The 13,361-nt window shown below is 55.0% G+C and overlaps 1 protein-coding gene across 1 annotated transcript in view; it reads left to right on the forward strand.

Annotated features, from left to right (window-relative positions):
* The first annotated feature begins 259 nt into the window (after window positions 1–259).
* PKP3 (plakophilin 3) overlaps window positions 260–13,361 on the forward strand; it is a 47,889-nt gene continuing 34,787 nt past the window's right edge. The window contains exons 1-2 of the mRNA XM_084630578.1: window positions 260–474; window positions 12,684–12,873. Coding sequence (XP_084486704.1) covers window positions 436–474; window positions 12,684–12,873 — 229 coding nt within the window. The 5' untranslated portion in view covers window positions 260–435. The remainder of the gene's footprint in view (window positions 475–12,683; window positions 12,874–13,361) is intronic.

Below are 13,361 nucleotides of genomic sequence, written 5' to 3' on the forward strand. Positions count from 1 at the left end.
CACAGGCCCAGCACACGTGTGGGTGTAGCCACGGAGGGTTGGGATGGCAGGTCGGGGCAGTTCAGAGCAAGCGAAGCTCTGAGAGAGGCCTAGCACCTCCCCAGGGCCTGGCTTGCCAGCTTGGTCTCCAGCCCTTGCCAAGGTGCTCGCTGAGCAGCGCCCCTCGCAGCTGTATAAGCCGGGCTCCACCACAATCCCAGAAAGTACAAACTTGTCTCTGAGGCGATTACATTTTAAACCACACACACACGCAACAAAGGCACAGCAACCGGTTGGATCAGCTCAGTGGGTGTCACCCGCACCCAGACCGCAGACACAGTTACTGCACAGTTAGGTTCGTTGGCCCATCTGGCTGTGGAAGGGGAGATCTCCCTGGGACCTCGGAGGCGCTGGGCCACGGCGTGTGGGAGTTTGCCTCCATCCGTCGTCGGGAGAATGCTGCAGGGCACCATGCGCTCCAGGGCGGCGGGCACCGTACGTCTCCACATCTATTCTTTCTCTCTCGGCTCCCTCGGTTAATAAGGCTGCAGGATTTTCCGACTCAGTCAGCGGGATGCTGGGCTGCTCTGAGCCCGTGTGGGTCAGGGGTGCTGTCAGGGGCACCTGCAGCCAGTGTAGTAATGTCCACGGGAATGGGCAGGGTCTGAGGGCATCTCCTGGGGTGGAACCTGCAAGGTATGTTGGCCTCCCCACCCCCTTGCAGTGGCCATGGGCTGGCACTGATGAGCCCCAGCCCAGGCAGAAGCAGAACAGGGCACGGGCTTTGGCACGGGCACCAGAGTGGTCCTGCAGGTGACGGGTGACTGGAGCAGAGGTAATGGGGGTGAGGGAGGGTGTCAAAGCAGCTGACTCCCTAAGGCAAGGGCTATTGCCACCTTCCGTGCCTGTGTCCTGGGATGTTTGTGTGCAGCCCCATGGCTTTTGACGGAGCTGGTCCAGGCAAGTCAAAAGAGACCCAGCCCAAGGCCCGGGCCACCCACTAATTTTCCAGCTCTTTCAAGACATTGCAGCTGATTTTAAAGGGCCCAGTTGCTCCTCTCTGCGAGCAGCTACTGAGGTGAATCACCCCTGTGACTCCAAAGACGCTACTCGGGTGGGTGGCTGCTCATCAGTGGTGTGGCCCAAAGAGATTAGCCCAGCTTGTGTAGCTGAGGGGACAGACCTCTCCGCTGGGAGTCACGAGAGCTGGTTTCTGGTCCTGGCTCGGCCGCCAGACAGCTGAGGGTGTCCATGGGCCAGTCACGTCACTGCTCCTTGCCTCAGTTTCCTGATGTGTGCAATAGCTATACTGGTACTAAGCACAACAGGTGTTGAGCTCTAGCTGCGTTGTCACCACTGGGTGAACAGAAAGGGGAGTCGGGAGAGAGTGAAGGTGCAGTGTGGGGGATTCCATGGTGGGAGTTGCGTGAACCTTTTTGGAGCCCTGGCTGCCAGAAGCCAGTGAAGGGTGCAGGCAATGCCTCCCTCCTGCTCTTAAAAAATATTAGGGAAAGGGCATAGCAGGAGTGTTCCCTGGCCAGGGTTCAGAGCCGTGTGGCTGCCGTGACAAAGATGGGCAGGGGATGGGGAGCACCAAGGGTATGGCAAAGGCAATGCTGCAGGATGCCTTTGCTGGCTGGGTGAGAAGGGATAGAGTGTGGACAAGTGAGTGGAGCAGAGGGGGGGATAAATGGGGAAGGGTCTGGGCAGAGGTGTGGCCAGACAGCTCTCCTGGCTGGGGAAGAGGGCGTGGGGTGTCCCAGAGCCGTGGTTTGTAAGGAAGATGTGTGTGCCTCCCGGTGGTGGGTGATGGTGTGAGTTTAACTCAGCCATTCACTAAACAGAGCTCATCCCGCTCCCCAGCAGCTGCAGGCTCCTCAGCCCGCCTGGTAGCTCTCATGTATTGTCCCCACAGCACAAATGGGGTCAGCTCCTTGGCCTCACTGGAGTTATAAGAATGGCTATTCTAGGTCCATCTAGTCACTATCCTGTCTTCCAGCAGTGGCCAATGCCAGGTGCCCCAGAGGGAATGAACAGAGCAGGTAATTTATCAAGTGATCCATCCCCTGTCGCCCACTCCTACTATCTGGCAGTCAGACTTAGGGACACCCAGAGCAAGGTGTTGCATCCCTGACCATCATGGCTAATAGTCACTGACAGACCTGTCCTCTGTGAACATATCTAGTTCTTTTTCAAACCTATAGTTATACTTTTGACCTTCACAACATCCCCTGGCAATGAGTTCCACAGGTTCACTCTGCTGTGTGTGAAGAAATACTTCCTTATCTTTGTTTTAAACCTGCTGCCTATTAATTTCATTGAGTGACCCCAGTTCTTGTGTTATGTGAAGGGGTAAATAACACTTCCCTATTCACTTTCTCCCCACCATTCATGATTTTATAGACCTCTAGCATATGCCCCCTTGGGCATCTCTTTTCTAAGATAAACAGTCCCAGTCTTCTTAATCTCTCCTCATATGGAAGCTAGTCCATGCTCCTAATCATTATTGTTGGCCTTCTCTGTACTTTTTCCAATGCTAATATATCTTTTTTGAGATAGGATGACCGGAACTGCACGCAGTGTACAAGGTGTTGAACCATTTATATAGTGGCATTATGATATTTCTGTTTTATCAATCCCTTCCCTAATGGTTCCTAACACTGTTAGTTTTTTTGACTGCCACTGCACATTGAGTGGATGTTTTCAGAGAACTATCCACAATGACTCCAAGATCTTTCTTGAGTGGTAACAGCTAATTTATACCTCATCATATTGTATGGGTAGTTGGGATTGTTTTTCAATGTGCATTGCTCCTCACTTATCAAGATTGAATTTTATCTGCCATTTTCTTGCCCAGTCACCCAGTTTTGTGCAATCCCTTTGTAACTCTTCACAGTCAGCTTTGGACTTAACTATCTTGAGTAATATTGTTTTGGCAAATTTTGCCATCTCACCGTACACCCCTTTTTCCAGATCTTTTGTTGAACAGCATTGGTCTCAGTACAGATCCTTGGTGGACCCCACTGTTTACCTCCTTCCGCTGTGAAAACTGACTATTTATTCCTACCCTTTGTTTCCTATCTTTTAACCAGTCACTGATGTGAGAGAACCTTCCCTCCTATCCTATGACTACTTAGTTTGCTTAAGAGCCTTTGGTGAGGGACCTTGTCAAAGGCTTTCTGAAAATCCAAATACACTGTATCCACTGGAACCCCTTGTCCATGTGCTTGTTGACCCCCTCAGAGAATTCTAATAGATTGGTGAGGGATGGTTTCTCGTTCCAAAAGCCCTGTTGCCTCTTCCCCAACTTATCGTGTTCCTCTATGTGTCTGATAATTCTGTTCTTTACTATAGTTTCAACCAATTTGCCTGGTACTGAAGTTAGGCTTACTGAGTTGTAATTGGCAGGATCGGGGCCCTACGCAGCCCCCCTGTGTGGAGACTGTGTGAGTCCCCAGGCCTCCGTGGTGGTGGGGGGTGCGGGGCTGGCTTGGGGGACAGGGGGGAACCACCTCCCCAGCAGTCACCGGCGGTGCGTCTGGGGCTGGGTTGCTGCACTTCCCGCAGCCGGTTAGCGCAGGCCCAGCCCTGCTGCAGTCCTCAGGGGAGTGGGGGCGGGCCTGGGGCAGAGCAGGGGGTGGGAAGAGGTGGGGCTGGAGCAGGGGCGGAGCAGGGCAGGGGCTTTGGAGAAGGGGTGGAAGGGGGTGGGGTGGGAGCGGAGCGGAGCAGGGGTGGGAAGAGGCGGGGCGGGGGCGGAGCAGGGGCGAGGGCCATGGGGAAGAGGCGGGGCAGGGGTTGGAGCAGCACACAGCTGCGCAGGGCACCAGGAAATTTGGTGACTCACGGTTCCTGGTGCCCTACGCAGATGCATACTTTGCGTATGGGTAGGGATGGCCCTGGCCAGGATTGTCTCTGGAGCTTTTTAAAAAAAATTGGTGTTACATTAGCAACCCTCCCATCATCTGGTGCAGACGCTGATTGAAGCCTTACGTTACATACCACAGTTAGTAGCTGTTCCAGTTTCGCATCTGAGTTCCTTGAGAACCCAGGGGTGAATACCGTCTGGTCCTGGTGACTTGTTACTGTTAAAATTATCAACTTTTTCCAAAACCTGCTCGCCTGATACCTCAGTCTGGGACAGTTCCTCAGATGTGTCACCGAAAAAGAATGGCTGAGTTGTGGGGATCTCCCTCACAGCCTCTGCCATGAACACTGGTGCAAAGAATTCATTTTGCTCCTCCCCAACGGCCTGGAGTCCTCCTTTCGCACCTTGACTGTCCAGTGCCCCCACGGATTGTCTGGCAGGCTTCCTGCTTCTCATGCACTTAAACTTCTTTTTATATTTGTGTCTTTAGCTAGTTGCTCTTCAAATTCTTTCTTGATCTGCCTTATTAGACTTTTACACCTGCATTTACCCTCCTTCCATTTTCCTCACTAGGATTTGACTTCCTGTTTTCAAAGGATGCCTTTTCCCCTCTAGCCACCTCTTTTACTCGGCTGTTTAGCTCTGGTGACATTTGGGGGGTGGGGGGTTGTCAGATAATACATGTAGTTTGAGCCTTTGCTATGGAGAGTTTTCAAAAGTTTCTAAGCAGCTGGTTGGCATTTCACCTTTGTGATCTTTCCTTTTAATTTCCATGTAACTAGCCTCCTCGTTTGTATGTGGTTCCCCTTTTTGAATTTAAATGCTACTGTGGGGGTGTTACCCCAGCTTGGGATCTGGCCCATAGTCGGGTAGCTGGGAGCTGATCTCCACCAGGCCTGTGGCCTCCTAGGGTACTCTCACCTCAGCACCCAGATCCCTGCGTTGTCCAAGGAGAAATTCAGCTCCCAGCGTCAAGGATTTAACGCGTCGTACAAGGAGAAGTCAGGCCAGGGCAGTAGCCTTTGATTTCTGGAGCCTGGGGTCGAGTGAACACAGCTGGATGGAATCGGACACGTCCCGCCCCTGGCCTCAGGGCTAGGGGAGCTGAGTGCACCAGAGCAGGAGGGAAGTGCCTTGGGAGTGAGGTGAGGATGCTGTGCGCCAGGACATCAAGAGAAGGGGGCTGCAGGCAGGTGAGCTGGCAGAGCTGCAGGGGGCTTCAGGCAGGGTTTGGATGCGCCGGCAGAGCTGGCTTGAGGAAGCTTGTATGGCGCCTGTCCCCATGATGCTCTCTGCATTCTCCCTGCCCTGCTTTCCCTCTCGCCAACCGTCCAGCACTTTCATGAGCTCTATCAATTCACCACTAATTTCAGTTTGAAATAAAAAGGAAGGGGTGTCCCAAGCTGGCCTTTCTTCAGCATGCAGTGACAGGTCTAGTGCCACCCCTGGGCACGCCCCATGGCACGGTACGTTTCCTCCCAAGCTCGGCAGTGTGCTGTGTTCCCCCGGGTCGCAGGCTGGCTGGCCGGGTGAGCTCCCTGGCTGAGACTGAATCTGCCCATTGGGCTGCCCACAAGGGACCCACTGCCCACGAGTGACCCTGGGAACACGGGCGCTGCGGCAGAGCACAGCTCCCGTCACAGGGTACGTGCCCAGGACGCACCTGGCTCGTTCACTCAGTCATGGGGAGCTGTGCTCTAGGAAGGCACCAGCAGCAGAGAGGCCTGTTTCTGGGCCGCACTGTGCCTGGCGCGCCCTGCTGCCGAGTACCTGCTGAGTGGGGAGGAGCGTCTCGTGGGAACTCGTTTCCCCTGGGGAGGAACCTGCTGCTTGCTGAGGAGCTGGGGCACTAGGCGTCTCTCTGCAGCGAAGGGCCAGTGCAGGCTTGTGCTGGGAGAGCTTCTCCGCTCCGTGTCCCCAGGGGGAGGCCGGGATCGACAGGCAAGCCCAGGCTTTGCGGGGCCTAAAAGGATCTTCCAGGAGGGGGGAGCAGAGAGCCCTGTATGCCCCCCGCAGAGCCAGCCAGACTGATCGTACTGGGGCAGGGAGTGTTTCCTTAACAGCAGGGCACTCCAAGCTGGGGAGACACGTGAGCCAGCCCCGTGCACTGCTGGGGCAGGAGACTCTGTCCTGGGAGAGGCCATGGCAGGTCTCACCCTGACACCGGAGCTTGGCCAATAAGCCAAGGGGAAGCTGCGAGTCAACACCTTGGGATCTGGCTCCTCTTCCTCCCCATGCAGCTGTTGGAGCTGGATGCAGGCAGGGAAGCTGGTGGCTGATCAGATGCAGGTCTCCATTACCACCCATGTCTCCAGACCTGCCCCCACCAAGGCCCTGGCAGATGCTTGCAACGGGCCTTTGTGAATTCCTGGTGCCTGGCTCACAGGACTCCTGCTGCTGCTCTGGCTGAGTCCTTTGTCCCGTCTGGTCCCAGCTCAGGGATGTGTGCCCACCCGCAGGGCCGGGACGCCCCTCTCCTGAAAGCAGCCCCGGTTGCTCTAGGAGCCAGATTGCCTGTGGCACAAGGAAACGCTCCACGGGGTCAGTGACTAACAGTGGCTGACAGCCACTAGCTCATGCTAACAAGGTCATTGGGGAAGACCAATGATGGTGACAGCTCAAAGCCCAAGGGTCCCCTTCCCCCGCTGCCCCGCTCCCTTGCAGTCAGGGTTGGCTGCCCTGGGGCATGCTGTACAGCCAAGCTAAATTCTAGGGATGAGCAAAGGGAGTGGGGCTTGGGCGAGGCATCTTGGCCCTAGCATGGATTAACCTTTCAAGTGCCAAGATGGCACGCTCCTCCCTGGGATCTGGATGGTGGAGGGGGCTGATGCAGGCACTATCCATCTCCTTCCCCCTCCGGGCTGCCTTCTGGGCTCCCTTTCAGTTCTCTGGCTGTGATCTGCCCCAGGGAAGCAGGTACAGCAAGCCAGGAGTAGAGGGACTTTCCTGAGGGGTGGCAGGGAGTTGGGCCAATCAGGAGTCACGCCAAGCATGAGTCTGCCCTCCCAGCAGCCTCTGCTCCCCACCACAGCACCCCACTGTCTCCCCCAATGCCTTGGAAATGGGCCAGCGAGCTTGGGGATTCCTAACCCTGGTGCAGTTAGTTCGCGTTATTAGTGTTTTTTTGAAAGGAAACGTGTGTGCACAGTTAAGCTCTGTGCTTCCCTTGCACCTGCTTGGCCAGGAGTGGGGCTCTCAGGGCTTCCAAGCTCCCTGCCAGGAAGCTGAGACCCTGGAAGTCCCAGGATTGGATGTGGGGCCAGGAACCTCAGGGCTACCAGCCTCCTGGTCCAGCTGCCTTACGCCTGCCATGTGGTGCACCAGCTGGCCCTGCAGCGTAGAAGCCCTGGGCCCCTGTCCTTGGGGCAGTCCGCATGCCAGGGCTGCCCAGCTACTGATTGAAATGTATGTGCTTTTTGTCAGTTTCAGCCAGGGTCTATGGGAACAAACAAACATAGTTCTGGAAACACCATGTGCCTGTGACTCCAAAACTAAAAAACTTCAGAATTTCTGCTTCAAAATCTTGAAAGTTCCCGCAGACTGGAAATCCTGCGTGTCGGCCAGCACTAGCAAGAATCTCCCTTTTTGAGCTGATGGAGGAGAAAGGCTGAGGGGCCTTTCTAGCGGGGCTGCTTCCTGGAACAAGTGGGTTCTCGGGAAGGTTTTGATGCCAGGGCATTTGGGGAGCATTAATTAGAGGTGTGCAGGGAAGCATGAAAGGAGACGTGAAGAGGGGAGTGGCTGAGACGCTTGGGTGGAGCGCAGGTGGTCGGACTGAGTGCAGAGGATCACATCTTTCATCTGAGGATCTCAAAGCAATTCCCCCGGCGTGGGTCGGTGTCATTAACCGAGCAGCACAGACAGGTTATTATGTTTGTAGTGCTGGAGGTGCACGCAGGTTAAAACAACTTGCCCAAAGGTTGTAACAGTGAGTCAGTGGCTGCATAAGGAATAAAAGCCCGGTGTCCTGGCTTTCAGTGGCTTATGCTAACCACTAGACTTCATTGCAACAGAGGTGGGGAGGGGAGCCAGGGTTCTAGCAGCAGGCTGGAAGTTATGGTTTCAAGCCAAAGGATGATAGTTTTCCCTATAAACGCCTGTCGCTAGACACCGGTTTCATTTCCTGATTACAGAGGTCTTGAGTTGGAAGCTTCCCTCGTGCTCTGCTGTGGCTCATACCATCATGGAGCTGTCTTCTCCGGTGGTTTGAGTGCTTTTGCTCTCTCCTGTCCTTTTCTGTCTCTGTTCCCTATTGTCCTCCTTTGTGCCCTGTGTATTCTTGTCTTCTTCCCAGGAGGAGGTGAAAGCTGCAGCTGCCTCCTGCCCCATTGAGCAAATAGGGTGGGTCAAAAGGGCTCCCATCGACCCCTTCCCTCCTGTCCTCATGCTGTGGTCAGGCACTATCTGGCCAGAAGAGGCTTGTCTGTCCAACTCAAACTTGTTCTGCACGCAGAGCTCTGAGAGCCAGTCGCATCAAACCTCCCACCAAATGAAAGGACCAGGATGGGTCAGGGGATTGTTACAAACCCCAGATTTAGGGGCACTAAGGCTCACCCAGCTTTTGGAGGTTGGCCTGGGCCAACAGCTCAGATCCAGACTCCCCTGAACTTTGTTGTGGTGGGGAATTCAAAATCTGGCTCTGGAGTTTGTACAGGGTGCCTGTTATAAGGAGCTGAGCCTCCCTGGAGCCGAGCTCTGAGCAGTTCAGAATCTGGATCTGACTTTTTATATGCTGGGAGCATCTCTCATGTCTGGTGAGTCTGGGCCCAGCTGTAGTTTCATGTCATAAGAACAGCCATACTGGGTCAGACCAAAGGTCCATCTAGCCCAGTGTCCTGTCTTCTGACAGCAGCCAAAGCCAGGTCCCGCAGAGGGAATGAACAGAACAGGTAATCATCAAGTGATCCACCCCTGTTGCCCATTCCCAGCTTCTGGCAAACAGAGGCTAGGGACACCATCCCTGCCCATCTGGCTAATTGCCATTGATGGAACTATCCTCCATGAATGTGTCTAGTTCTTTTTTAACCCTGTCTTGACCTTCACAACATCCTCTGGCAAGGAGTTCCATAGGTTGACTATGCATTGTGTGAAGAAATACTTCCTTTTCTTTGTTTTAAGCCTGCTGTCTATTAATTTCATTGGATGACCCTTTGTTTTTGTGTTATGAGAAGGAGTAAATAACACTTCCTTATTTACTTTCTCCACACCAGTCAAGATTTTATAAACCTCTATCATATCCCCCCTTTGTCGTCTCTTTTCCAAGCTGAAAAGTCCCCGTCTTATTAATCTCTCCTCATATGGAAGCTGTTCCAGACCCCGAATCATTTTTGTTGCCCTTTTCAAACCCCAGGACACACAGACTAATTGGATTTCAATTCCTTAGAACCTGTAACACCATCTCACTAGTTCTCCAGTCAGCTAGGGAACCTGCCAGGAGAGGTGTATTGAAGGACACAAATTTGTAATGTTAATAACCAACCAAATCTTTCTGGCTTTCTTCAAATCCCATAGGAAAAATAAAAGGACACAGTCCCACTCAGCACCAACATGCTTTAAAAGTGAACTGCAAAAATGACTGGTGGAGCAAACACAGATAATGTTCTAGCAGCTGTGTGATCAGTAAGGTCAATGGAAATCGTGACATCGGCTTAAAAATCACAGGATTTTTAAAAATAACAACTGTGTGGTTCCTTTTCTTTGCTTTCTAGTTTCTGAACCTTTAGGGGTCACGTTTTCAAGCTCTGCTCTGCAACCAAGAAGGCTAGAAACTCTGTTTTTTGTTTTTTAAGGGAAAGCTAAGAGACTAACATAATCGTCTGGAGTTTAGGAGTTGGGGCTTTAAGAAAACACTATCACATGGAAAAATCGCAAGGGTTGGCAATGCAGTGTGTGGAGCAGGCAGGAATGTAGTAGTGAAGGGGCATGGCCTAGTAGATGGAGCCTAGGGCTTGAGAACTTCCAGCTCTGACTCACTGGCTGAACTGGTCACCACTCTAGAGGCTCCACTTTCCCACTTCTAAAGCTGGGGCTGGTCTATCCTGAGGGTGTTGAGTGTTTGGAGTTAGTCAGACAGGGCTTAATAGCCGGGTGCTCAGAACAGTGGGGCAGTGCTGGCCTGCATATCCCTTCTCTCATCAGATTGGGGGAAGCTAAACAACTGGGCCTGGCAATTAATTGTTATGACTCTGCCAGGCCAGCACCTTTGATCAGGACATCACACTGTGCTTCACAACCCTTCGTTAATTACACTCTGCCAGGAAGACAGGATTGTCTGCAGCATGCACCTGATTGTCACTTGCTGGCTCTGTGCAGGAGTATTACAGGCAGGACAAGCTGCTTCCCCCTCGGATTAATAGGCCACTGTGATGCTCAGGGGTGTGGAGGGCTTGGCTCTGCTTCCTGGCCGCAAGGGATGCCCTTCATTTGATATTAACAGTAGGACCTAGGGAGCTGGGTGCCGCACAGAGACGGGGGAGAGACAGCCCCTGCCCTAAAGAGCTCACTGTCTAAATAGGACAAATGCAGGGTGGGACAAAGGAAGGATGATCATCCCCAGCTGAGAGACGGGGGAACCAAGGCATAAAGAAATCAAGGGCCAGGCTTACAAAAGTGCTTTGCACGCAGGGAACTGAGCCCTGCGTACGCACCCAGAGACAGTATTTGAGACAGGGATTGAACCCAGATCTGCTGAGTTCTGGCCCAGTGCCATCTGCTCTCCTTGCTGGGCTGCCCTGTGCATCCAGGCTCAGGAGTTTGACTGTATTCTCCCTAGCATCTTGGCCCCACCACGCACTGGGTGTCTGTGTTAGAGCACCGCGGCTTCGGCACAGGTGCAATCAGCGCTCAGCTGGGGACACAGACAGTCAGCGGGCTGGCGTGTGCAGGGATTGCAGGCCCAGGCAGTGGATGTGGGTGTTGTGCTCTTCTTCTCTCAGGGAGGATGAGGGGGGCTGCCCCCTCACTCAGCTTCATCCTGGCCCAGTGCGGGCACTTTGATAATGTGCCCAAGTGATGGCGCTTCCTGTTAACTTTTATTGTCTCCCCCCCCACCCTTGTTCACGCCACATCTGCAGAATGCCTGCAGCTCAAACACTGGCCACACCCCACACGGCCATCCAACACTTGCTAAACTCCACTTTAAGTCACTGGCCAGCTACTGCTGCCTGGCCACCCTGTGCACCACCCACCACAGCCCCCAGCCACAGCCCCCCTGCCCTGCCCACCACACATCCCAGCTGGCCCCCAGGCACTGCCCACGTACACCGCCCCAATGGCCGTCAGACATGGTCCCCACGCACAGCCTCCTTTGCTGACTCCATTATCAGACTGTGCCATTACGCTTGCGGCTACCGTTCCATGAGAACATTCTCTGTGGGTCCTTGCCCCAGTTAATGCAACATGGCCTCCTGGCTGCTCCCAGTCGCAGTTCCCCACCCTTGGTCCCCCAGTCCCACCTGCCTCAAACTAACTCTGGGGAAAGACCTTGGCTAGGATCAAGAGAGTCCTGCCCCGAATCCTGCCCTGCTGCTAGGGTGACCAGACAGCAAATGTGAAAAATTGGGACGGGGGTGGGGGGGTAATAGGAGCCTATATAAGAAAAAGACCCCAAAATCAGGACTGTCCCTATAAAATTGGGACATCTGGTCACCCTGCCTGCTGCGGCCCCTCTGAATGCCCTAAGCTCAGCCCATCTGGGGGCTGTGTACCCCTCCAGGGAGCCTAAGATGTAATGGGAAAGAACCCACTTTCCCCCATGAGACCCCCCAGCACATGCAGGACCAGATCCTGCTCCCAGGTACCCCCTGGCCATGAGGGAGGAGAAGTTGGCCCAGAGCACACAGCCTGTATTACTGCTGTTGCCCACAATCAAACCCAATTTTCCCCTGCCCTGCCCACATGCCCCACGCTGCTGTTTCCAACAGGGCCAGACCCCGATGCATGGGAACAGAATGCCCCCTGACTACCCCGGCGCCTGAGCAGCAACAGCGCCCGCCCTTGGCCCCCAATGCTGGCTGCATATCGGAGTCTCTAGCTTGCCGTGCTAATCCTTCCCGAGCCAGGAGGCTGCTGCCGTGACCAAGCCTGGGTTGGCCAGGGCAGCACGGTCGCTCTGGGTTTTATGGCGCAGCATCTCTGCGTTCAGCCTTTCCTGGTGCTGTCTCATCAGGCCACGGGCAGCAGGGCCACTCAGCTACCCATGCAGCCTGGGTGGGAGGAGGGTGCCAGCACCCCCACAAACCTCCTGGCTGCCCTGGCCCCTGAGGCATGGGGTGGCGACTCCAGTAATTGCCTGTGCTGGTTTACGCAGCTGACAAGGCGTGGCAGGGCAGGTGCTGGTTGTGCATCCCTGCAATTCCACCTTAAAGCTGAGGAAGCCAGGCCCCGCCAAAGGCCTCACCTGCTTAAGGTGGAACTGGCTGACCTGCTCTGCCTGAAAGCCAGCCTCCTCGGTGATGTCAGTGGCTCGGCAGAGGGGTGTAACCGTGTCTCAGAGTGGCAGAGTCCCATCCCAGGAAGCCAGCACTTGTGCGAGGATAGGAGTGGTGTGGGCCGGGGGCACCCAGTGCCGTCTCCTCAGAGCAGCTCAGACTGACTCCCCAGCCAGGACCGAGGCAGGATCTGGCAGCTGTCCCCTCTGCACTCCTGCTGCAGACCCTCAGCTCCCTGGCGTCTCAGCTTGGCCCTGGGCTCAGACGGACAGAGGAAGTGGAACTGGTGTTAGCAACAGTGGGACCCTTCCCTGGCAGAGCCAGGGCCCTGGGACAGACTGAGCCACGCTCCCCGCCTGGCCGGGACAGAAGCCATGCAGGAGAATAACTTCTTCCTGTCGGCTTTGCAGCCGGAGGCCGGCGTGTGCTCCCTGGCACTGCCCTCGGACCAGCAGCTGGACAGGAAGAGCAAGGAGGCGCCCGACGCGGAGCTGCTGAAGAGCGCCCGGGTGCAGGAGCAAGTCCGCATGAGGATGCTGCAGAAGAGCGGCTCGGTTCCCAGGACCAACGGACCTAGGCTTGACTACGTCGAGGTCAAAGGTAAGGGGCGGGGGGCGTGATGGGCTTCACAGGCGAGGATGTGCTGCCCTCCAAAGCTAGCTATGCCAAGGGGCCTCTCGAGGGACTGCTGGCTTTGGGGGCAGGGCTCCAGCCCCTCTCATCTGTCACCTCTGCTGGGGATGGGATTATACAGGGGGTGGGGACTGGGAGGCAGGCCTAGCTCTGCTCTGTGACAGCAGGTGAGTCACTTTGCTACCCTGTGCCTCTGTTTCCCCATCTGTACCATAGGGATAATGATTGTTCCCTGCCCCCGGGGGTGGGGGGCTGCGGGAGGTTCAGCTGGCCAACGTCTGTGACTCGCACTGAGCTCCTGAGTGGGAAGGTGCTGCTCTCCTTGCTGAGTTAATGGGAGCTCTGCCTCCGAGACAGGTGATCTGGCCTTCCCGCGCTGGCCTGGCGGCTGTTTTTTGTGCCATACATTTGCTCTCTCGCTACGGGTTTGTGCAGCAGGTTTAATGGGGGAGCCC

Source organism: Lepidochelys olivacea (genome assembly GCF_965140295.1).
Source record: "Lepidochelys olivacea isolate rLepOli2 genome assembly, chromosome: 6".
Taxonomy (NCBI): Eukaryota; Metazoa; Chordata; order Testudines; family Cheloniidae; genus Lepidochelys; species Lepidochelys olivacea.